The 22551-nt window shown below is 39.5% G+C and overlaps 1 protein-coding gene across 2 annotated transcripts in view; it reads left to right on the forward strand.

Annotated features, from left to right (window-relative positions):
- Positions 1–7150: 7150 nt before the first annotated feature.
- Positions 7151–22551, forward strand: part of Cdca7l (cell division cycle associated 7 like) — a 45300-nt gene continuing 29899 nt past the window's right edge. Inside the window, exon 1 of one of the 2 annotated variants that reach the window (XM_021728752.3) lies at positions 7151–7543. In XM_021728752.3, coding sequence (XP_021584427.2) covers positions 7520–7543 — 24 coding nt within the window. In that variant the 5' untranslated portion in view covers positions 7151–7519. The remainder of the gene's footprint in view (positions 7544–22551) is intronic. The other variant, XM_005328801.5, reaches the window with a different exon arrangement.

The following is a 22551-nucleotide window of genomic DNA, read 5'->3' on the forward strand; positions in this document are numbered from 1 at the left end:
GACGTGATGATCAGATTACCAGATTCAAATAATCATCCGGCACAAATTTCACCACATTCAAGTCTAGACTATGCATAGAGTTTAGAAAAGTGAGGCAGAAGGGGAAGTGGTGGGTAGGGGGACAACTCTTGAAAGAATATAGGAATACCTGCTACAAGTGGCCTATAAACAACAACAATCATTTTCAGAAACAAATAGAGAAACTCAGAATCATGGGAACAGTAAATAAATATTGGGATGATAGTACCTAAAGGGCCTCTCTCTCATTTATCTTAATTAAAATCTCAAATTTGTCTGCCACCTTTCTCCTGTTAGCTGAATAAAGCCAAAAAGGTAAGTGAGTACGGCTTAGTAGTGGTGGATCTGAGTTCTAATGGGTCTCTGCTGGGCCATCCTGGGCAAATCTCTTAGACCCTCAAAGCTATAGTTTTCTCATCTGAAAATTGAGGATATTATATACAATACATGTTTGTGGCAACGACCAAGTGGAATAATAAGTAAACAAATTCTGGCACATGATCACTGTTCAATGCATAGGCCAATTGCTACTGTTGACATGACTTCCCTGGCTGGGGATGTAGTTCAATGGCAGAGCGCCTTCCTAGCATTAGGGAGGCTCTGACATTGACTTTAGATTGTGTGTATCATCCTAAGCACACCAGAAAACACCAGCAGTTTCTGAAAAAGTAGAATTCCATGTACTATTATTGTGTTGATTTTCTGTTTCAGTCTTGGCACCATAAAACAAACAAACAAAAAAACCTACTGCATTACAAGTGCCAGCATGTAAGCCTTCAAAGGTAAATCACACTGGATAAGTGTTCATTTAAAAAAAAATACTATTTGGGAGCTACAGGAATTGGGAAGGTGTTGGTCAAAGAACACAAAATTTCAGTTAGACAGGAGGAATAAATTCAAGGATCTATTATACTTCACAGTGACTGCATCTAATAACAAAAAATTATATATTTGAAAGCTGGTAAGAGTAGATTTTATGTTTTTGCCACAAAAAAATAGTAAGTATGTGAGGTAATGTATATGTTAAATAGTTTCATTTAGTCATTCCACATCGTGTGTGTGTGTGTGTGTGTGTATGTATATGTTAAAACTTCATAATATACAGAAATATATACCATTTTAACATGTCAGTTAAAAATAAGTAAGAATAAAAGAACCATCGGCACCACACACATACACACACATACACACACACACACACACACACACACATAAACATTACTGTTGAGTGGGTTGGGCAGGCATGCAGTATTCCCATTTTACAGATGACAAAATGAAGCTCAACGATTAGTCACAAAGCCACTTGGTTGGTGAGCAATAAGTAGACTTTGGATCACAACACAGAGCTCTTAAATTTGAGCAAGGATCAGAATCATTTGGAAGGTTAATTCTGAGCTCCACTGCTGGAGGTTCTGATTCAGTAGGTCTGTGGTGTGGGCCATATTCTTACCAGAGTTCAAGACCACATTTTGCAAACCTCTGAATTACATGGGAACAATGGTTCTCATACATACCTGTTTGCTAGAATCATCAGAAAGCTTAAAGAAATAAATTAATGAAAAATCACCTCGATTCCATGGATTTTCTGATATTGATCCCCGACATATAAATACTCAACAATTCCATGTAAAAAAGGATTGATGGCCAGGTGTGGTAGTGAACACCTATGATTGGAGCAACTCCAAGGTTGAGGCATTGAAAGTTTGAGGTCAGTGTTGGAAACTTAGTGAGATCCTGTCTCAAAATGTAAAACCAAAAGGGCTGAGCATGTAGCTTAGTGGTAAAGAGCCCCTGGGTTCAATCCCTGGCACACAGCAACCCCCCGCCCCCCGCCCCCCCCCCCCGCCGAAAATGAATAGTAAGTATAACAACTATTTCACAAAGTCTGGAAGGTTGTGGGCTCCCCCCACTTTAGTCAGCTTTCTTGCTGCTCTGACTAAAGGATCTGACCAGAACAACTGTAGAGAAAGAAAAGTTTATTTGGGGGCTCTCAGTTCAGAGGTCTTAGTCCATTCTTCAGGGCTCAAATTGAGGCTGAACATCAAGGTGGAAGAGTGCGGCAGCGGGAAGCAGCTCAAGTTATGGTGATCCAGAAGCCCAGAGAGAGATTCCACTCTCCAGATACAAAACGACGCTCTGATTCCCACCTCTTGCAGTTACATCCTACCTCTTCATTTACCATTCAGTTAATCCCTATCAGAGGATTAAATCACTGATTGGGTTAAGACTCTTACACAACCCAATCATTTCTCCTCCAAAACTTCTTACATTGTCCCACATGTGAGCTTTTGGGGAACATCTCACATGCAAACCAAAACACCGCCCCCTATAACTATAATATTACTACAAAATATTTGTAGAGCCAATTATTTAAAGATTTACATTTCTGAATCCAAATTTTTCATTTCATGGCCCAAGGCTTTCTATTGTTGCTTGCCAAATGCTGTGAATGAGGTTTGCAAATAATTGAGATTATTGACTTGTAGCAGAAGCATTAAAGCTCACACTCCCCAGTATTGGGGGATTGAACTCAGAACCTCATGTACATTAGGCAACTACTTTATTACTAAGCTACATCCTCAGCTCTTAATATTGGAATGAATATTGGCCCTTAGAATTCTTTCCTGAAATTCTAGATAGTTAATTTAACTTTAGCAAAATCAATATTAAAAACCTTTCATTTAAAAATATTCTGCATTTTTCTATTGAATTAATATTTGATTTTTTTGTCCTTTAAGAAGTAATGTAAATGTAAAAGTTATTTCTTTTTTTTAAAAAAAATTATGTGCATTTTTAGCCTTTATTTATTTATTTACTTATTTATTTATTTTTGTGTAGTGCTGAGAATTGAACTCCATGCCTCACACATTCTAGGCAAGCATTCTGCCACTGAGCTATGACCCCAGCTCTAAAAGTTATTTCTTATAGATGTTTATTGATATTTTATAGATTAATTTTAAAAGTATGACCTATAATAATTCATTGTGAAAAAACTCAGTATCACTCAACCACTGAGCCATATCGCCAGTCCCATTTTGTATTTTTTATTTAGAGTCAGAGTCTCCCCGAGTTGCTCCCTGAGTTGCTGAGGCTGGCTTTGAACTTGCCATCCTCCTGCCTCTGCCTCCTGAACCACTAGGATTACAGGCATGCACCACAGCATCCGGCAGCAGTTCTTTAAATACTATTTATCACAGTACTAATAAAAATGGATTATTACTCTTTTCTTTTATAATAAATAAGTTCTTAAATTATTGCATTATCTATTTTCATCCTTTTCAGTTCCCAGTTAAAAATCATATTTTATATTCATAGGCTAAATTATTAATAGCATCCCCTATATTGCAAAAGTCTATGAAATGTGGATTGCATTAATCATATTTGGAATTTACATAGAATCTCTAAGAAATTCCAAATGCTTAACGAATAGCATTTAACTTATTTTCACAGCATTATTTTTGGGAAGCAGATGTGGAGCTCTCACAGTTGTAGGATGAAATGAGAAAAGGCATGCAAAGGCTCATTCAGCATGGTGCTTGGAGTAAGGGGAGTGCTCTTCAAGTTGATACCAATAGTCAATTGCCATTGACTTTCTGGTTGAATCATAGGCCATTAAAGTTTGATATGATGTGTGTTTTTCTGTATTCCATATATAAAGACACTTGATTATTGATTGTTGAGATGTTTTTTCCTAAAACTATTCAAGTGGTTTTTTAAACATCAGAATCTAGGTTAGGTCTTGTCTAATCACAATGAGATGATATTTCAAATGACCAAGAAATAGAGAACATAGTGTTATCTTGTTGACACTTTATTTATTTATGATCAAATATAAAGCTGAGCAGTATTCAGATATTAATCACATTGCTTTCAGTTGTCTGCCCAAAGTGGATTCTTTGCTGAGTTGTTCAGACTGCCAAACTGGTAAGATTCTTCACTGTAAAGAAGGCCTGTGTAATCCAGAGGCTGAGGCAGGAAGATGGCAAGTTCAAATCCAGCCTCAGCAAAAGTGAGGCACTAAGCAACTCAGTGAGACCCTGTTTCTAAATTAAATACAAAAAAGGGCTGGGGATGTGGCTCAGTGGTTGAGTGCCCTGGAGTTAAACCCCCAGTACTCCTTCCCCCACAAAGAAAAGAATGGACAGAGGAGTTTGCTCACAACTTAGCCCTGTGGCAAGGGCAGAGGTGTATGGACCTTTTACAGTGCCAACATTGAGGGCCAGGGCTGACATCCAGTCACAACTCTCACAGCATTTAAAGTAGGTTCAGTGATAGCTTTGTAGGGAGGCCATCCTCCCCTACTCACTTCCATCCTCCCAAGGGCCCAGTTGGGTCTGATAATTAAACTGACATAAAATAGATTAATAAGAGAAAATCAAACACATTTACTTCATACAAATTTTAGGTAGCATGGGAGCTGTCATAAAGAAGTGAAAACCCAGAGAGTTAAAGTTGACAAAGTTGTCATGTGTGAAAACGTGATAAGTCAAAGGGCCTTGGCTTAGGGTGGTTAACAGGGGGAGAAGTGACTAGAAGATTAAGTGTGAGGTTAACAAGGTTGGTCTGTATAGATTTCCCTCAGCTTCAATTTCCTGTCCTTGGTAAGAATGTTGCTTTCTTTGTGTTGTAAGGAGGCATACTTTGGGAGGAAATTTCATCTCCTGTCTTTAAGAAACTGTAGGAAGGTCATGTAATCTTCCTGTACCTGCTCTCCCTCTCCTCCTACCAGTACTGAGGCTTGAATTCAGGCCCTCAATCCAGCTAGGCAAATGTTCCATCTCCCCAACCCTTTTAAAAATTGTATTTTGATAGGATCTCACTGTTGTCCAGGCTAATGCTGTTTTTTTTTTTTTTAAATTCATTTAAATTAGAATCATCAGTATGCCAGAGCAGCATTTTTGGGGTGGCAGTATCTTAACTCTTTCTGTCTTTAATCACATTTTTTTTTTTACCTTGCTCAAGGGGAGTACAGTTTCTTATTCTCTCAAAGAAACATTTTAAAAGCAAGCAAGCATAGATTTCTAGACATACACTTCTTGAAGAAGTTTGTTTGCAAACATTATGTCTACATTTCCTCTGTTGTACCCTGCATACTACTGTCTCAAGAAGAGACAATCATTTTCTCAGTGTTCACACTTTTCTCCATCAGTAACCATCAGAGTAGAAAGTCTTACCAAAATGTGATATTAAAATCCCTCTTGTTCCTTAGGAATTTCCCTAAACAGAATGGAACCAAACCCTGACAACAAAACATGGCTACAGAATGAATTGCAAAAAAGCATTCAAGTACATGGACTTTACTGGGTAAAGGAAGTGTTTCTAGGTTGCTGTCTGAAGACTTAAGGCTGGTTCTGGCAGATTTTTAAAGTAGAAAAGCTCAGCTGCTTATAGGTTTCCAAACTATAAGTACGGTAGCCTGCTTCTAGTGCTGTGCAAAATCTGACATACATTAAATCTATACCCCCTTTTCAAAAGGGTTTTGAAAACAGTGAAAAGAAATAAATACCAATGAAATCATTGGTTCATGGGGGGGGGTGTTACTGTTTAAAAAAAAAAAAGATAAGCTCTAATTGAATTTTTTTTTTTTTATTCTAGCTTCCTGGCAGCTTAAGGGAAAAAGTAAAAAAAAAAAAAAAAAAAATGGAAAGAATGCTGGATCTAGTGGCATAAAAAAATCATTTGCAGTGACACAGGCCTGTAATCCCAGTGGCTCTGGAGGCTGAGGAAGGAGGATCTCTTTCAAAGCAAACCTCAGCAAAAGCAAGTAGCTAAGCAATTCAGTGAGATCCTGTCTCTAAAACAAAATAGGACTGGGGATGTGGCTCAGTGGTTGAGTGCCCCTGAGTTCGATCCCTGGTACTCTCCCACAACAATTTAAAAAAAAAAAAAAAAAAAACTTGTTTGCAGTTTGGCAGCCTGATGTCACTTACTGGCAGGGAGTCAGGGATCTTACTCTCAATGTATCTTCTTAGAGTCTATTCCCTTATTTTAAAAGTATAGATGCTACAAAGGAATCTGGAAGATTTCTGAGAAGATTCAAGGAGATACTATATGAAGGGGAAACCTCAAACATGATAAACATGAAACTGGCTAGAATCATAAATGACATCATCGAATAAAGCTTAAAACATTTTCTTAAATCAGACAAAGTTTTGTTGGCCCTACCACCCGCAGGGGCTGGAACACTGAGATCACATAATACATGTTTATTGAACTAAGGAAGAAAGAAAGGATCATTCCCAAAAGTTTTCTCTTCAAGCTTGAGTAAATGTTTGGCCAGTTGCAAGCATTATTTCAACAAAGACAAAATGAACATCAAATCCCAAGCCCCCGAGAGGGGCTGCAGAAGGCCCTATGCATGCAGGCTATTCCACAAGGACTCAAGACTGTAGTGCTAAACAGGCTTGCACACAATTTCAAGATTTCATTTTCCTGCTTCAGGCCTTTCAGAAGGCCTCTCACTCATTTAATTCTCTACTCTTCCTACCCTAGCTCTAAGAAATCTTCCCTGACTTCTGCCAAATTTTCTCCGTTTTAAGTCACTATAAAACCACTTTCTTTCTTCCTCATGGTATCTGTCTTTGCTCCAAATTTACATTTATATGCATCATCGCTATTACATATATTATTAATTAGCTGTGATCAGACTAACATTAATTACATTATCAAATTAACAAAGTTACTTTATTACTTATTGGTATTATTAGTACATTTATTTATGTCATTATGTTGGTAACTGTCTCCCAGACAATAAACATGACATGGTAGGTGCTAGACGGGAACCTTATATAGTAGGGGTGGAGGCCTACTGTACAATGGCCAACTAAATTCCAGGAGGGTTTGCAGGTCCTATTAGATGTTTGGAAAATAACTGGGGGCTGGGGTTGCCCGTTTTAAAAGTGAATCCAGTAGTAAAAGTTCTAGGAGAGGGTAGACTCCGCCCCTTTACAACAACAACAAAACAAAACAAGCTCTGTAGGCGCCCTAAAATTCTTTTTTGGATCGGAGACGTGGATTGCAGCAGAGGTTCTCGCTCCAGAGCACAAGCTGGAAGAAACCCTAGGAACTTGCAGAGCGAGTAGGAATGCCAGCTGGAGGCTGTGCCGGGACTGCCTCTTCTCATTTCTCCCGCGCGAAACCTGGCTGGACCGCTCCACTCCCTCCCTTCGCTGCAGGAGGGAGCAAGACGCGAACGGACCAGAATCCGTCTCTGGTCGCGCTCAGGAACAGCTCAGTCTTGCACCACCTGCGAAGTAAAGTTCACAGGTCGCGAAATCGGGTCAGTGCCCAGAGGCTAGAGGCCTAAGGACGTGGCGCCGAGTGGGCGGTGCGGCGAGGTCCCCCTGTCCCGGGCGCCGAGTGCGCATATCCCCGGGCCCGCCCGAGCGCCTGGCCGAGCGCGCCAGCTGCGCGGCCTGGGGGCGGTCTTGGTGCGCTGCGCCCGTGGCTACCTGGCTCTAGTGGCCGCGTGCTACGAGGAGGCTGGAGCCACGTAAGGAAGATGGAATTGGCGACTCGCTCCCAGGTGAGGGTCTGGCCACCGGCCGCAGCCCGGTTGCCCCGTGGATTGCTTTTTCTTTTGCACCCCGGCCCTGCCCCTGGCCTCGGAATGGAAACGTGGCCCTTGGCCATGGTTCTGTGGATCGGGCGCGCTCCATTCTGCAAACTTTGGAGCTGGCGTGCCCTGCAGGTGTGCAGGGTGGGGCCGGGCTGTGCCACCCAAGTATAGGGGGCGGTTCCGGTTGGCCCCGGGGTCGCAGAAGGGCCACAGAAGGGCCACGGGCCCCAGGTGTGGACTCTTTTCCAAGGAAGTGCGGACGGGAGGTAGCGGGGGCGGAGCGCCTGTGTTAGCTGCGCTCCCTAGACCTGGTGGGGCGAGGGGGCTTGTTTTGGTGCACCACCCGCCTTCCTAGAGGAATTGGCACAGAGATGAGGAAATTTAAGAAATGAGAATTTTCTAAAAAACAATCGGGAGTCAGCTTTAGCCTAATTTAGGTAATGGAGTTTAAAAGGAATTGTTCGCGGGTTTGTTCTAGAACTTTTTGTAAATGTTTTCAAGTAGTTTGTAATCACTTGGGGGAAACGGCAACGTCATTAGTCCAAGTTAAAAAACTACTGCAAGATCCCAGATCGTGTACTCAGCCACGACTCCAATTACGCATTATGGGCCTATCTATCTGGTCTTTAAAACCTATTAACAAATACTTGAGTGTTTTTCAAACGTTTCAGTGAGTAGTGGGAATGTGAACGAGATTTTAGGGTTTTTAATTAATATATATATATATATTTTTTTTCTTTTTCAAAGAGCTTTTCATTACTTTTAAATGAACTCTATTCTATAAAAAGCTCTAACTTTAAGTGAAAATGAACATACATTTTTATTCAGGGATAAGCATTAACAACTTTTTTAGACAATTTTTAAGAGGGAAGGAAGCAGCCACCCGCTGCTGATGGGAACCTGAGATGTTTTGTACAAGGCAGAATTTCTTGCTTTTGTGAGAACCTCTCTACAGCTTCCACCAGAATTTCTGGCTGGCATTTACCTCTTTCCTCCACCTGGGCTCTGGGGCCCCAGGAAGAGGTGGCACCTCTGGCATTGCCGGACTGCTGTCACCTGCCAGTCTGCTGGCAACTGAAGGCCCTGAGCCACTAATGATTGCTTTGGCTACTTAGTAATTTCTGAAAGCCTTTCTGAAAAGTGGTTGTTTGAGAAAAACCTGATAGATGTTTGAGAGTATTGTTTTTGAAATGCCTCCAGTGAAGTGATTTTCAAAGCAGGAAAACAATGAGGAAGGCTAAGGACTGAGCCCAGTGTTAGGATTATTGTGTGTGTGTACGCGGGTGCGTGTGCCATTTGGCCTCTGCTTCTAGAAGTTTTGGCCTCTCCAGGACTTAAAAATAAACAAAAAATCCTTTGGAAGGAGATTTGCGCTCTCTTGAATTTCATCATTAGAAAATGTATCTTCATGTATCCCTCTTGAAACTTGTTGTTCTGCTGGAAAGTTCTTTGCACTTTGATCACTTACATTCATACTTTAAGCTTTGGAAATTCAGAAAGTCCCACAATGTGTTGTTGGAAGTGAACATTTTACTGTCAGATAATGAGGCTAATTTTTGGTAATTCTGAAATGTTAAACTATTTACCATGTGGGGGTGATCCTCAAATTATATCCAACCCATTATACACCAATTAGAGTAAATTACTATATGTAAGATGATCTTTTTTTTTTCTTTTCTGAAGACCTCCTAATTGGCAGTGCAAATTAAGATGTGATGATTTTTCCTGTGGAAATATTCCTGTTCATCATAATTTAAATGTGAGCAGATTATTGTCTCTTTAATTTAAATTAGCTGAGAGTGATTCCGTAGGGTAGGCAGGTGACTGCAGATAAGAGCACTTAATGAACATTTCAGGCACTGCAAGATGTTAAATTTGTGTGGTTCTACCCAGTCTCCCAGCCTTATGAATAAAGCAGTGTGATGAATGCCTGAAGTAGCATTTCTGCACAGTGACTATGGCTCAGCCCAGCATGCTGTGTGTTTTAATCTCATTCATACAGTAAATATAATTTCCATCCCTTGGAAAGCACACAACTGCAAGGTGTTGCAGCAGAGCAGTTTAGGAAGACCTGTTATGATTAGCAAGTGTTTGAGGGGATACTCATTTGTACTTGGAACCGCTTTGAAGCCTCTGTTTCTGCTCCCCACCAGTGTGTTGGATTCAGTGTTCTCTGACAGTGATTTCACCTTCCATGGGCTGTGGTCTTTGATAGGCTGACCACTGTATCTTGTGCTTTTATGTTGAGTGACAGAAACAATATTTAGCAGAGGCAAGGATGTGATCTATTGCTAAACTCACAACAGTGCAGCTCACTGGACCCGAGTCTCAGTTCCTTAGCAGAGAGGCTGGTAGGTCCTGAAAGTCACTTTCCTTCTTTCCACTTTTCTAGTTCCAGGTTGCATTTTGCACTCTTTGAGAAGGAAATAATGCTAAATGTTATGCATATGCATGGAGTATGCTGTTGAAAGGGCAAAGGGGAATTTTTCTGGTATTGCCCTTAAGGCAGTAAAACCCATCTGATTTTATGGCTTGAAATCTGTGCCCAGAACCCCAGAAGCTGGTAACAGAGGGGAAGTCATGTGTGATTTCTCAGGACAATGATTTGCCACTTTAATAGTCCTATATTTAAAAGGCTACTTGTTCTTTCGTAAGGCTACTGACAAGCAGAGCTAAATTCTTAGAGATCACAGCAGTTCTGATCTCAACAGGTATATAGGACAGAAAACCATGAGATAATATGTGACTTAAAGAAATTTATGAATGCTTGAATATATTAATGAAAAAGTTTAGAGAGACGATTTGAATCGAATATCCAAGTGTATTAGTTTTGAATGGCTCTTAGGAATTTTCCTTTACTCCTTACTACTGTCTCTGAGTTATAGTTTAGAATCTTTACCTCCAAAATCTAGTTTTGTTTCATAAAATACTTCTAGCTTTATTTACCAAAGTGGAATTGATTCAGGCTACTTGGCGTTGGGATAGAGATAAGAAAACATTGGTGGGACCATTTTATTTCCTTTTTGTCTTTAAAAAGCAGTGGTTTGTGAATATTTTGCAGTCGGACCATTCAGAGGCATATTTGGCAAGGGGAAGTCATGTAGCTGAAGTAAACACTTAAAAAAGTTTACCTTTTGTGGTGGTAAATGCTCGTGCCCTGAATGCAACTGCAGAATATGCCATGGAGTTTTGTTGTACAAGGGCCAAAGTTTAAGTTCAAACAGACAGTTGATGCTTTGGCTTTTCTTCATAATTGTCAGAGGACTTGCTGCCTGGGTTAGTCCCTTTATCAGGTGATCATTGAGTGCCTCACATTATTAGTTATAGTGGAAGTACAAAAACACAATACTGTGGTCCCTTCTACTGCCTGGCCCCTAAGATATTTCTGTAGCTCCTTGCCACTTTTGCCTTTGCCTTAGCTCAGCAGCCTGCTGACCTTGGTAGCCTTGGGGTTGGGGATGGGGGGAGTACTATCCCTTTTCTTTCAAGAAATGGAAACTGACCTTGCCTTTTCAAAGTTATGTTATGTTGTGCTAGGGATTACGATTTAATCCTCCCTGTGGTTTTGTGAAGTAGGTTGTATTATTACATTTTACAGATAAGGCTACAAGTTGGCCCATTTGCCCAGAATCAACCCAGGGAGTTGTTCATCTAGGATTCTGGCTCTAGAACCACTGCCTGTTCTTTGTCACTGGAATCACAGGAACTGGTTGGGTCACTAGCTTTCCCTGAAATAATGAGGATAGAAATCTCAGCCTTATTTGCCATCTCACTGAGATGATTTAAGGACCTGTGGAGTGTAACATGCTATTTAAATATATTGTGGTACCATTCAGCCAGTTCAGCCCGGATTTTGGTTTATTAAGTCCCACAATGTAAAGTCAAACTGACGTTTGTCGTTTTGGGAATATGATAAGATCTGTAAAGCTTTTACACAGGAATGACTTTTACATGATTTTTGTATTGTGTAAGTAACATCATGTTGATATAAGCTGACGTGACAGCAAAATGGTGAGCCATAGCTCTGCTTCCCGTACTCCCTGTGCCTCATTTTCTGGATCCTTTTCGTCTTGCAGTGGCCTGTGGAATAAGAGTCATTTTTTCAGAATCTTGTTTGCTTGCTCTTTGAATTTTGCTTTTTAAATTTTTGGTGCTGGGGATTGAACCTAGGGACTGGCATGTGCTAGACAGGTGCTCTACCTCTGAGCTACATCCCCCACCCCAGAATTCTGCTTTTCTTAGTACTGTCAGTACTGATTTTTGAAGTAGTTTGCAGGAAGTCTTTACAAAGTTTTCAGTTTTAGTGACTGTACAGTGTTAATGAGTAGGGTGTATATGTGTGTGTTGTGTGTGTGTGTGTGTGTGTGTGTGTGTGTGTTTGTGTTTGGTACCGGGGATTGAAACTCAGGGACCCTCAACCACTGAGCCACATCCCCAGCCCTATTTTGTATTTTACTTAGAGACAGGGTCTCACTGAGTTGCCTAGCACTTTGCTTTTGCTGAGGCTGGCTTTGAACTGGTGATTCGCCTGTCTTATCCTCCTGAGGCGCTGGGATCATAGGTGCCACTGTGCCCAGCTAGTAGATGTGTATTTAATGTATTAATTTTCTCTTGAAAAATATTTTTCTTAAAGGAACTTGGAATAAACGTCCCAGAGTGGAAACATTATATATTTTATGACTTGTGATGAAGTCACACAGTGGTTGTTTTTTTTTTTTTTTATGTTTGTCTTAAATCATTCTTTCCTTATAATGTATTTAACATCTGGCAAAGGGAATGTGGCTGGTTTTCACTAGGTGGGACTCTGATACCAATATTTTCTAGGGTGTTTCCCCTCCTGTTATGCTGTATTGGCTGAGGGAAAGCAGTTTTTACTGTGGTTAGTACTAAGGCTCATGAAAACTGAAATGATGACTATTGTCTCTCAGAATCTAAACCATCTAGAGTGTTTTAGTGTGAGTGAAAGTGGAGGGTTGTCCTAGAGGTCCATTCTCTACCACCATCTGGTCTGCTTAGAAAACCGAGATGACCCAGGCAGGTGCTCGTGGATGCGCAGTGGAGTGACTGGATTGGGGTTGGTGGGGACTGTGTATAAGTTGGTCATGTTGGCCCAGAAGGAAGCCCACTCCAAGGTGAGCTTCTCTCCTGTGTGGCAGAAATTAACTTTTTTTTTTTTTTTTAAGAGTTGCCTTTTTTGCCTTGCTTACTTAGAAGATAATAGTCTCCTAGATTGCATTCCTGAAAATGTGTTTTCATTGGAGGTTGAATGCCTTAGAAGTCCAACTGTACCATTATACAGTGGTGATTTCTAAGAGCAAAAAGAAAAAAAAAAAGTACTTCTGATGCAGGTGTTGGCTATAAAGGGCGAGTAACACTCTAAAACTTTGCCAAGATGTGTACTTAACGATATCTGTCTATTCTCTTTGTTGCATTTCTATAGAACATTTAAAGAATGGCATATGGAATCCCTAAGTATGAGTCTTCGGGCCTGTGCCAGCCCAGGCTGCCAGGTGTGTGGGCAACAGATTCCTGGGATCGGATCCCTGCCAGTGGTGCTGGCTTTCTCAAGAATCCTTTCCGCAGTGTCCTTAAACCCCCATGAAGAGCAGCACAGTAGTGAGGGCAGCTCCCCATCTTTAACCTTCTGTTTGAAGAGGGTCTTTTGTACCTGAAGAGTGCCTTGCACTGGCACTCTGGGTCTGTGGCATCAATCTTAGTACTTGCCTGCTGTAGACAGGAGGACCTCCTCTGTGGTGAAGTCTCCAGGATTTTCTCCAGGTAGTGACTGGTAACCCCAAATCATGGTCATCCAGCTGATGGGTGAAGGACAGGGCATATAGTTGGTGTTAAATATTTGTTGAAATTTTTAAAAAAGGGTGATTTATGGCTGTCATTGCCAAATGAGTGGAAGTATGAGTTATGATGGGCTGGAACATCCTGTAACAGCTGCTCAAATTTTTCTGTTGAACTAATGTGGAAGCCAGTTCCTGCCTGCCCCAGAGGCCTGCAGGTCTAGCAGCTCCTGCTGCCTACATAGGAATGTCCTCATAAATCTTCAGTTCTATCTTTCAAAGTCAGGCCTATTTTGTATTCTATTCCTGCATACATTTTTTTTAAAACTTATTTTAATACAAAAACAGAATTAGAAAGGACAGTTCTTGGAAAAAAACTCCCCTCTCCTGCCCTACCTGTGGCCCTGGAAGCCCTCAGGCTGTCACTGAGCTCCCACGCTGGAGAAGCATGGACTGCCAAGTGTAAAATTCAGAAATCATACTATAAACCTTGAGATAGAAGAGCTAACTGCCTCCCACTCCCCCAAATCTATTTAAAGCTCCATGACTCTGAAGGATATTAAATGTGGGGAAGGGAGATAAAATTTTTTTTAGTTGATGTTGAAACCCCTAGGAACATTTTTTTTTAAAATGTAAAATGTTGTTTTGTTTTCCATTCGCAGTTTAAAAAGGAAAGTTAAGAACAATAATGGTGTATTTAATACCATTGTTTATTTATTTTTGGTACTAGGGATTGAACCAAGGGGTGCTGAACCACTGAGCCACATCCCCAGCTCTTTTTTATATTTTATTTAGAGACAGTGTCGAGTTGCTAAATGCCTTGCTAAGTTGCTGAGAATGGCTTTGAACTCATGATCCTCCTACCTCAGCCTCCAGAGTTGCTGGGATTACAGGAGTGCACCACCATGCCCAGCTTTTCTTTTTTTTTTTTTTTTTAAGATGTTGATGGACCTTTATTTCATTCATTTATTTATATGCGGTGCTAAGAATACAACCCGGTGCCTCACACATGCTAGGCAAGTGCTCTACAACTGAGCCTCAACCCCAGCCCTCATTTCTTCTTTTTAACTCTCATTTTTTTTAACCCCCTGACAAGTGTTCCAGGATTTTTTTTCCCTTTCGGGAGGTTTATTTTTTTTAATAGAGTAGTAAGCCCACAGGCCCCATGTAGCCTTGCCGCCCCATACACAAGACCTCTTTGTACCTCTCCCTTTACCTGACTTAAAAGTCTCCCCATTCCCCTCATTGCCAGCTTCGCTCAGGGAAGAGGGAGCCTGGGCGTCCTCTTGACCTTCCTTGGACTAAGCAATTGTAATGAGGCACCGCAGAAGGATGTGCTCTTGGTATGTCATTCACTGCGGCTCAGTGCCAGGAGCTTAGTGGTGTCTACAGCCTGAGCAGCGTGTTGGGGCATTGCTGGAGCTCACCTTCCATGGCCACAGTCAGTGCCCTTAGGGTAGATGTGTGTCAGGAGATTTTGAAGAAAGGCTTCCAGGGCTGGACTGTAGAACGGGAGAGTCCCCCAGCAGTTGGAAGAGCTGTGCTGTGTTGCTTTCTTGGAGTGAGCATGGGACTCTTTCCTCCTCTGAAAGACAGGCACCTTCAGATCCCTGCCTCCACCTGGGAAGCTTCTGTATGTCCTGCCCCAGACTGTGTCCATCTCGTAACTATGTAGATAAGGCCAATGTCACTGCCCCTAGAAGTCTTCCTGACCATTGCCTCCTCTGCAGGGTAACATGCTGTCTTGGGGACACCTCCAGCTTCTGGACTTACTTGCCATTTCACGGTTTGTCACATCACATTGTTTCACCCTACTGCATATGACTCATTTTTTGTCACATCTTTTGGAGTGGTGCATAGCAGATATTAAATGCTTAATAAATACCTGTTGTGGGGATGATAGTGCAAAGTAATAGTACTTTACACTCTTTTAATAACTAATATTTAAATAGTGTCTTCTGCTTATGGAACACTCTCCAGGCATAGTTTGGAAGTCATCAGGACTCTGTTCTAACCTTCTTGTCTTTTCTTGCTGGGTAAATGTCAGTGTTGCACTTTCCTGGCCCCTTGAAACACACCAGGCTGTTTAACTTGCTTTGCCCAATTAAGTCTGAGCAGAAGTGTGGCATGTCACTTCTAGGTGGGATTCTTCAAATGCTAGCAGATTGTTTACCGTATCTCATTCCTTCCGCACTGTGTCTGCCAGCATTCCAGATACCGGCAGCCTGGTCAACCCGGTTCTTCGTGGAGTAGAGCCACTGTCCGGCCTGTGAGGAACATGCAGTATGAACAAGAAAGCAGGCTTTTTTGTTTTAAGCCATTCCCGGAGCTTTGGAGTTGTTTGCTGCTGTTTTCTAACTTTACATCCAGGTGCTCGTATTTCAGTGTTGGATTTGCTCTGTGGTTGTCATCTGAGTGAGCTGGGGTCCTGGTGGTGGTAATAGAGATATGTGGGTTTGTTTTTGACTGTTAGGTACTCCTGTTATTTGGTGGTTTGGAGTTTAGGGGTGTTAAGGCCCACCTGGCAGGCAGGAGAGGCCCCCAGGACGAAGCAATTTGTTCTGTCCAGATTGCCAGTGGTGCCTAGTTGAAAGCACAGAAACTGACGGGTCTGAGTTGATCATCCATCTCAGAGTTCAGAGAATGCTTAACTTTGGCTTCACGTTCCTATTTGCAGACCTCCCTGGAAAAGGGACTAGACCAGTACTTGCCAAATGTATCCATCTCTGCCAAAATTCCACTCACTGGCCATGTATCTGCTATTGAATAGCTCTTCTAAGCCTATACAAACTACATGTCTATATTTCTCCTTGCGCATATTTTCTCTCTTAAAAATAACATTAATTACTTTGGGGCCTTTTATTATTGGGGTAAAAGGCACACAGTAAAATGAACTATTTTGACCATTTTTAAATACATGATTGAGTATAATCACTACTGTTATGTAACTATCACCATTACCTCCAGAAGGTTTTTTTTTTTTTAAATCATTCTAAAAAATTCTGTATCCATCTCCCCCACCCTAATCCCCTTGTAATCTCTCTCCTTAGTATTGTCTGAGAGTTTTGAGATCCTGCATATCTCTTCTTTTCTTGAGGGTGGGGGGTGGGTTTGGTGGGTACCAGGATTGAACTCTTGGGCGCTCAACCACTGAGCCACATCCCCAGCCATATTTTGTATTTTATTTAGAGAGAGGGTCTCACTGAGTTGTTTAGTGCCTCACCATTGCTGAGGCTGGCTTTGAACTCGCAATCCCCCTGTCTCAGCCTCTCGGATTCCAGGTGTGCAACAGGCGCCCAGCTGTCCTGCATATCTCATACAAGTGAAATCATGCAAAATGTTTTGTGGCTTGCTCATTTCACTCAGCGTAGTGTTTCAAGGTTTATTCTTGTAGTGGGTGTCAGAATTTCATTTCTTTCTAAGGTTGAGTAATGCTCTTTTTATCATATCTCATTTCCTTTGCATTGTATCTGCCAGTATTCCTTTATGTGTATGTACCATTTTTTTTTTTTAAATCCATTCATTCATCAAAGGACATTTGGTTGTTTCTACCTTTTGGCTATTGTAAATAATGTTTTCATATACCGTGGGTGACAGTTTCCACATATCTTCAGGAGTGTCTCTTTTCAGTTCTTTTGGTTATACTCCTAAAAGTGCAGTTGCTGGGCCATATAGTAATTCTAAGTTTCATTTTTAGATAAAACACCTTACTATTTGGCATGGTAGTTGCACCATTTTCTCTTCTTACCAGCAGTGTGCAAGGGGTTCAGTTTTTGTTCACGTCTTTGCTGATTGGTGGTAGGTTGTTTATTTTTATTTTTTTATACGATGGCCGCTCTGTTGACTAAGAGGTGGTATCTCCTATTGTTTTTGATGTAATTTTCTTGATGATTCCTGATGTTGAGCATCTTTTCACGTGCTCATTTGCCTTCTGTATGTCTTCTTTGGGGGAATGTTAATTCAAATGTTAATTTAATTGAGGTTTTTGTAGTTGTTGAGTTGAAGTTGGTTTTATATTCTGCATATTAATTCCTACTCATATATATGATTTGCAAATATTGTCTCCTGTTCTGTAGGTTGCCTTTTCGCTGACTAGTGTCCTTTTCACAAGTTTTTAATCTTGATGAAGTTCAGTTCACCTATTTTATCATTTGTTACTGTATCCAGTAAATCACAGTCCAGTCCACTATCATAAAGCTTTTATGTATCTGGGCCTTTGATTCATTTTGGCGTTCATTTTTATAGATGGTTTAAGGTAAGGCTCAACTTCATTCTTTTGCATGTGGATTCATGAAGTTTGTCTAGCACCATTTTTTGAAAAGAATATTGTTTCCCATTGGATGGTCTTGCCACTCTTATCACCAAAGTCATTTGGCTGTGTCAGGTTATTTCAGGCTCTCTGTTCTCCAGTTGGTCTGTATGCACCATTTTGATAACTGTAGCTTTGATGTAAGTGTTGAAATTAGGAAGTGTTGAGTCTTCAAACACTGGTTTTTGTTTTTAAGATATTAGTCTATTTAGGGTCCCTTGAGATTCTATATGAATTTCAGGTTAGTCTCTTCTAATTCTATAGGAAACATCCCTGGTATTTTTTTTAAAAATATATTTTTTAGTTGTTGATGGACTTTTATTTTGTTTATTTACGTATATGTGGTACTGAGATTCGAACCCAGTGCCTCACACACGCTCGGCAAGCGCTCTAACACTGAGCCACAATCCTAATTCCATCCTTGGTATTTTGATAGGGATTACATTGAATCAGTTGATGGCTTGGGTAGTGTGGTCATCCTAACAATACTGTATTTCAACCCATGAACATAGGATATCTTTGTCTTTATTATGTTTTCCTTAAGTTTTCAGTAATGTTTTGTACTTTTCAGTATGTAAGAACTGTACCTTATTGGTTACCTTTATTCCTAAATATTATTCTTTTTAATGCCATTTTAAATGGAATTGATTTTTTTTAAAGTATCTTTTTCAGATTCTTTATTATTATCATGTAGAATGCAGCTAATTTTTATATGTGGATTTTATGTCCCACAACATTGTTGACTTTGTTAATCGCTCTGACTACTTTTTTTGTGGCACCTCTACTGTTCTGTACATATACAGACATGTCATCTAACAGGTGTGTTTTACTTCTTCCTTTCCGATTGGAATGACTCTTCTTTCCTTGCTTGACTGCAGTGGCTGGAGCTTTCAGCACTATGTTGGATAGATGTGGTGAAAGCAGGCAAATTTGTCTTGTTCCTCATCTTAGGGGGCAACAACTTTGAGTCTTTCATTCACCTTTGAGTATGATGCTAGCTGTGGGTGGGTTTTATTTGGTGGATGACATTTCCTTCCATTCTTGTTGCTGAGATTTATTTATCTTTTTAATCATGAAAAAATGTTAAATTTTGTCAGAGGCTTTTTTTCCTTACATCAGTTAAGGTGATCATTTTCCCTCTTTATTTTAACATGGTGTATTTACATTAATTGATTTTCATGTGTCAAACTATCTTGCCTTGCAGGGATAAGTTTCATTTGGTCATCTAGTATAATCTTTTCGCTATGCCGTTAAATTTCGTTGAGGATGTTTGCATCAAAATTCATATAGGATGTTGCTCTGTAGTTTTCTTACAGTATTTGGCTTTGGTATCAGGATAATGCTAGATTTTAGAGGCTCCAGGAAGTGTTCCTTCCTCTTCAGTTATTTTTTGGAAGAGTTTAGAGGACTGGTGTTAATTCTTCTTTAAGTGTTCGATAGAGTTCTCTAGTGAGGCCATTAGTACCTGGGCTTTACTTTGTTTGGGAGGGTTTCAAATCCTCACAAGTTATAGATCTATTCAGATCTCTGTTTCTTCATAATTTGGTCTTGATAAGTTTTGTGTTATTAGAAATTTATCCATTTCACCTAGATAATCCAATTATTGGTATATAATCATTTTTAGTACTCCTTTAAAATCCTTTTTTACTTCTACAGGATTGGTGGCAAAGTCCCAGTTTCATTTCTGAACTTAGTAATTTTGAGTTTTTTTTTTTTAAGTAACTGAAAGTTTAATTTTGTGAATATTTTTAAAGAATCAACATTTGATGTCATTGATTTTTTTTTTCTCTTGGTTTGTTCTCTATTTTATTTGTCTCTTGCTCTAATCATTATTTTCTTCTTTCCACTGGCTTTGGGTTTTGTTGGTTGTACTTTATCTTGTTCTTTAATGTGTAAATTTGGTTTGAGATCTGTTTTCCCTTTTAACATAAGTGAGTGTTTACAGCAGTAAACTTCCCACTTAGCATATTTTTTTCTGCATCCTGTAAGTTTTGGTATGTTTTATTTTCATTTGCATTTGTTTAAAGGCTCAGGTTGAGTACCCCCTATCCAAAATGATACCAAATGTGTTTCAGACTTCAGATTTCTTTTTCGGATTGTGGAATATTTGCACTTACATAATAAGATATGTTGGGAAATGGGGCCCAATTCTGAACTTGAAATTCACTTATCTTTCATATATATATCTGATGCACGAAGTCTGAAGGTAATTTCGTACAGTATTTTTAATAAATTTGTGCATGAAATAAAATTTCACGGCATAGAATTTCCACACTTGTGGCGTCATGTTGGAGATCAGATTTTCAAACATTGGAGCACGTTGGATTTTAGATTTTTAGATTAGGGCTGCTCAACCATTATTTTCTAATTTCTCTTGTGATTTCTTCTCTGACTTATCCCATGAAGAGTGTGTTATGTGATTTCTGCATACTTTTGAGCTGTCCTGTTTTTCTTCTGTTACTGATTTCTAATTTTATTCTAGGGCTCAGAAAAAATTGCTTATATGACATTAATCACTTAAGATTCATTCACATGTTTTGTGGACTGTCAAATGGTGTGTCCTGGATAATTTTTATGTGTGTGTTTTCCTGTTGGGTAGAATGTCCTATGTGTCTGTTAGTTGGTTTATTGTATTGTTCATGTCCTCTGTTTTCTTATTGCTGTTATTTGGTTGTTCAATCTATGATTGAAAGTAAAGTGTTGAAGTCTTCATCATTATAGAACTCTCTCTTCCTTTCTCCAATTCTGTCAGTGTTTGCTTCATATGTCCTGGAGCTTTGATTTTGGTGCATATATTGAAAATTGTTATCTTCTTAGTGAATTGTGTGTGTGTACATATTATAGTTGTAGTTGGACACAATACCTTTATTTTTATTTATTTTTATGTGGTGCTAAGGATTGAACCCAGTGCCTTGCATGTGCTAGGCAAGTGCTCTACCACTGAGCCACAACCCCAGCCCCACGAATTGACTTTTTTTTTTTTGTCAGTCAATAGTGTCTTTGTCTTTTTAAAATTAATGTCTATTTGTCTGATGTTAGCCAATTCCATCTCTTTTGGCTACTATTTGCACTTAATGTCTTTTTACTTACTTTCACTTTCAACCTATTTGTTTGATCTAAACTAAATCTTTTGTAGATAGCATGTAGTTAATGCCTTTTATAAATCTCTGCCAGCCTATCTCTTGATTATGGAATTTAATCCATGTACATTTAAAGTAATAACTAGTAGGAAATGACTAAATTGTTGTATTTTGTATTTTCTGCCTTAACAGCTTAGTTTTTGCATTTTGTTATATCTTAATGGCTTGTTTTGATCCCTCTTCCTTCATTACTTTGTATTTAGTTGATTTCTTTGTAGTGACATATTTTTACTCTAAGTTACATTTTCTTGTGTTTTCTGTCCATATGTTCTCTGTGGTTATCCTGAGTATTATGTATAACATTCTAAGGTAATAACAACCTCTTTGATACCAATTTGATTTTAAAACTGACAGACAAAAACACTATTCTTGTACAGTACTATCATAAATTACATCTCAATGCTTTGTGTACCCACTGACAGATTTGTTAGTTTTCCTTATAAAAAATAGAAAGTAAAGTTACAAGTTATTGCACAAGGCCCTGGGTTTAATCCCCAGCACCACAATAAAACAAAAACAAAAACAAAATTAAATTTACAATAATACTCATTTTTATATTTCCATGTATTTATCTTTACCTGAGAACTATATGTTTTGGAATGACTTTAAGTCACTGGTGTCCTTCCATTTCAACCTAAACCACTCTGTTCTTTACCAGTAATGAACTCACTGAGTGGTCATGAACTCATTAAGATATCTGAATGTCTTAGTTTCTATCTCACTTTTGAAGGATAGTCCCACCCACCCCAATGCAGAATTATTGTTTGATAGTGTTTTTTTTCCTTTCAGCATATTAAATGTATTATAAATGAACCATTGTACTGCATCTGGCCTCTAAGGTCTCTGCTGAAAAATGAGCTGATAATATTATTGAATATCCCCTAGATGTGACAAGTAGCTTGTCTCTTGCTGCTTTTAAGATTCTCTGTCTTTTAGCAGTTTGATTATACATGTCATCAATTAGGTTTCTTCGGATTTATATTACTTGGAGTTCACTGAGCTGCTTGGATTTGTATAGTCATGTCTTGCATTAACTTTGGGGGAAGTTTTGGCCATGATTTTACTAAATAATCTCTCTATTCTTTCCTTTGTAGACTCTCATAATTCATGTATTGATCTGTTTGAAAAAAATCTCTTTAAGCTGTATTCATTCTTCTTTATTTTCTTTCCTCACATTGGATGTTTCCCCCCACATTTTTTATTGGTACATTGTAGTTGTACATAATGGTGGGATTTATTATTACATATTGGTACATGCACACAATACAACAATGTAATTTGGCCAATATCACTTCCCAGCACTTCTCGCCTCCCGGTCCCCATCCCACGGTCCCTTACCTCTACTGATCTCCCTTTGATTTTCATGTGATCCCTGCCTATTCCATCTTTCTTTTTCCTCTCCAGCTTCCACATATAAGAGAAAACATATGACCCTTGACAGTACTTTTTGAGTTTGGCCTATTTTGCTTAACATAATGATCTAGTTCCATCCATTTTCCTGGAAATGATATAATTTCGTTCTGTATACATACAACATTTTCTTTATCCATTTATCCATTGATGAATACCCAGACTGGTTCCATTGTTTGTCTAGTGGGAATTGTTCTGCTAGAAACATGAGACTGCCTCTATCACTATAGTATGATAACTTTAATTCTTTAAGATAACTACCAAGGAGTAGTATAGCTGGGTCATATGGTGGTTACATGTCTAGTCTTTTGAGGAACCACTATA

Source organism: Ictidomys tridecemlineatus, chromosome 2, assembly GCF_052094955.1.
Source record: "Ictidomys tridecemlineatus isolate mIctTri1 chromosome 2, mIctTri1.hap1, whole genome shotgun sequence".
Lineage (NCBI taxonomy): Eukaryota > Metazoa > Chordata > Mammalia > Rodentia > Sciuridae > Ictidomys > Ictidomys tridecemlineatus.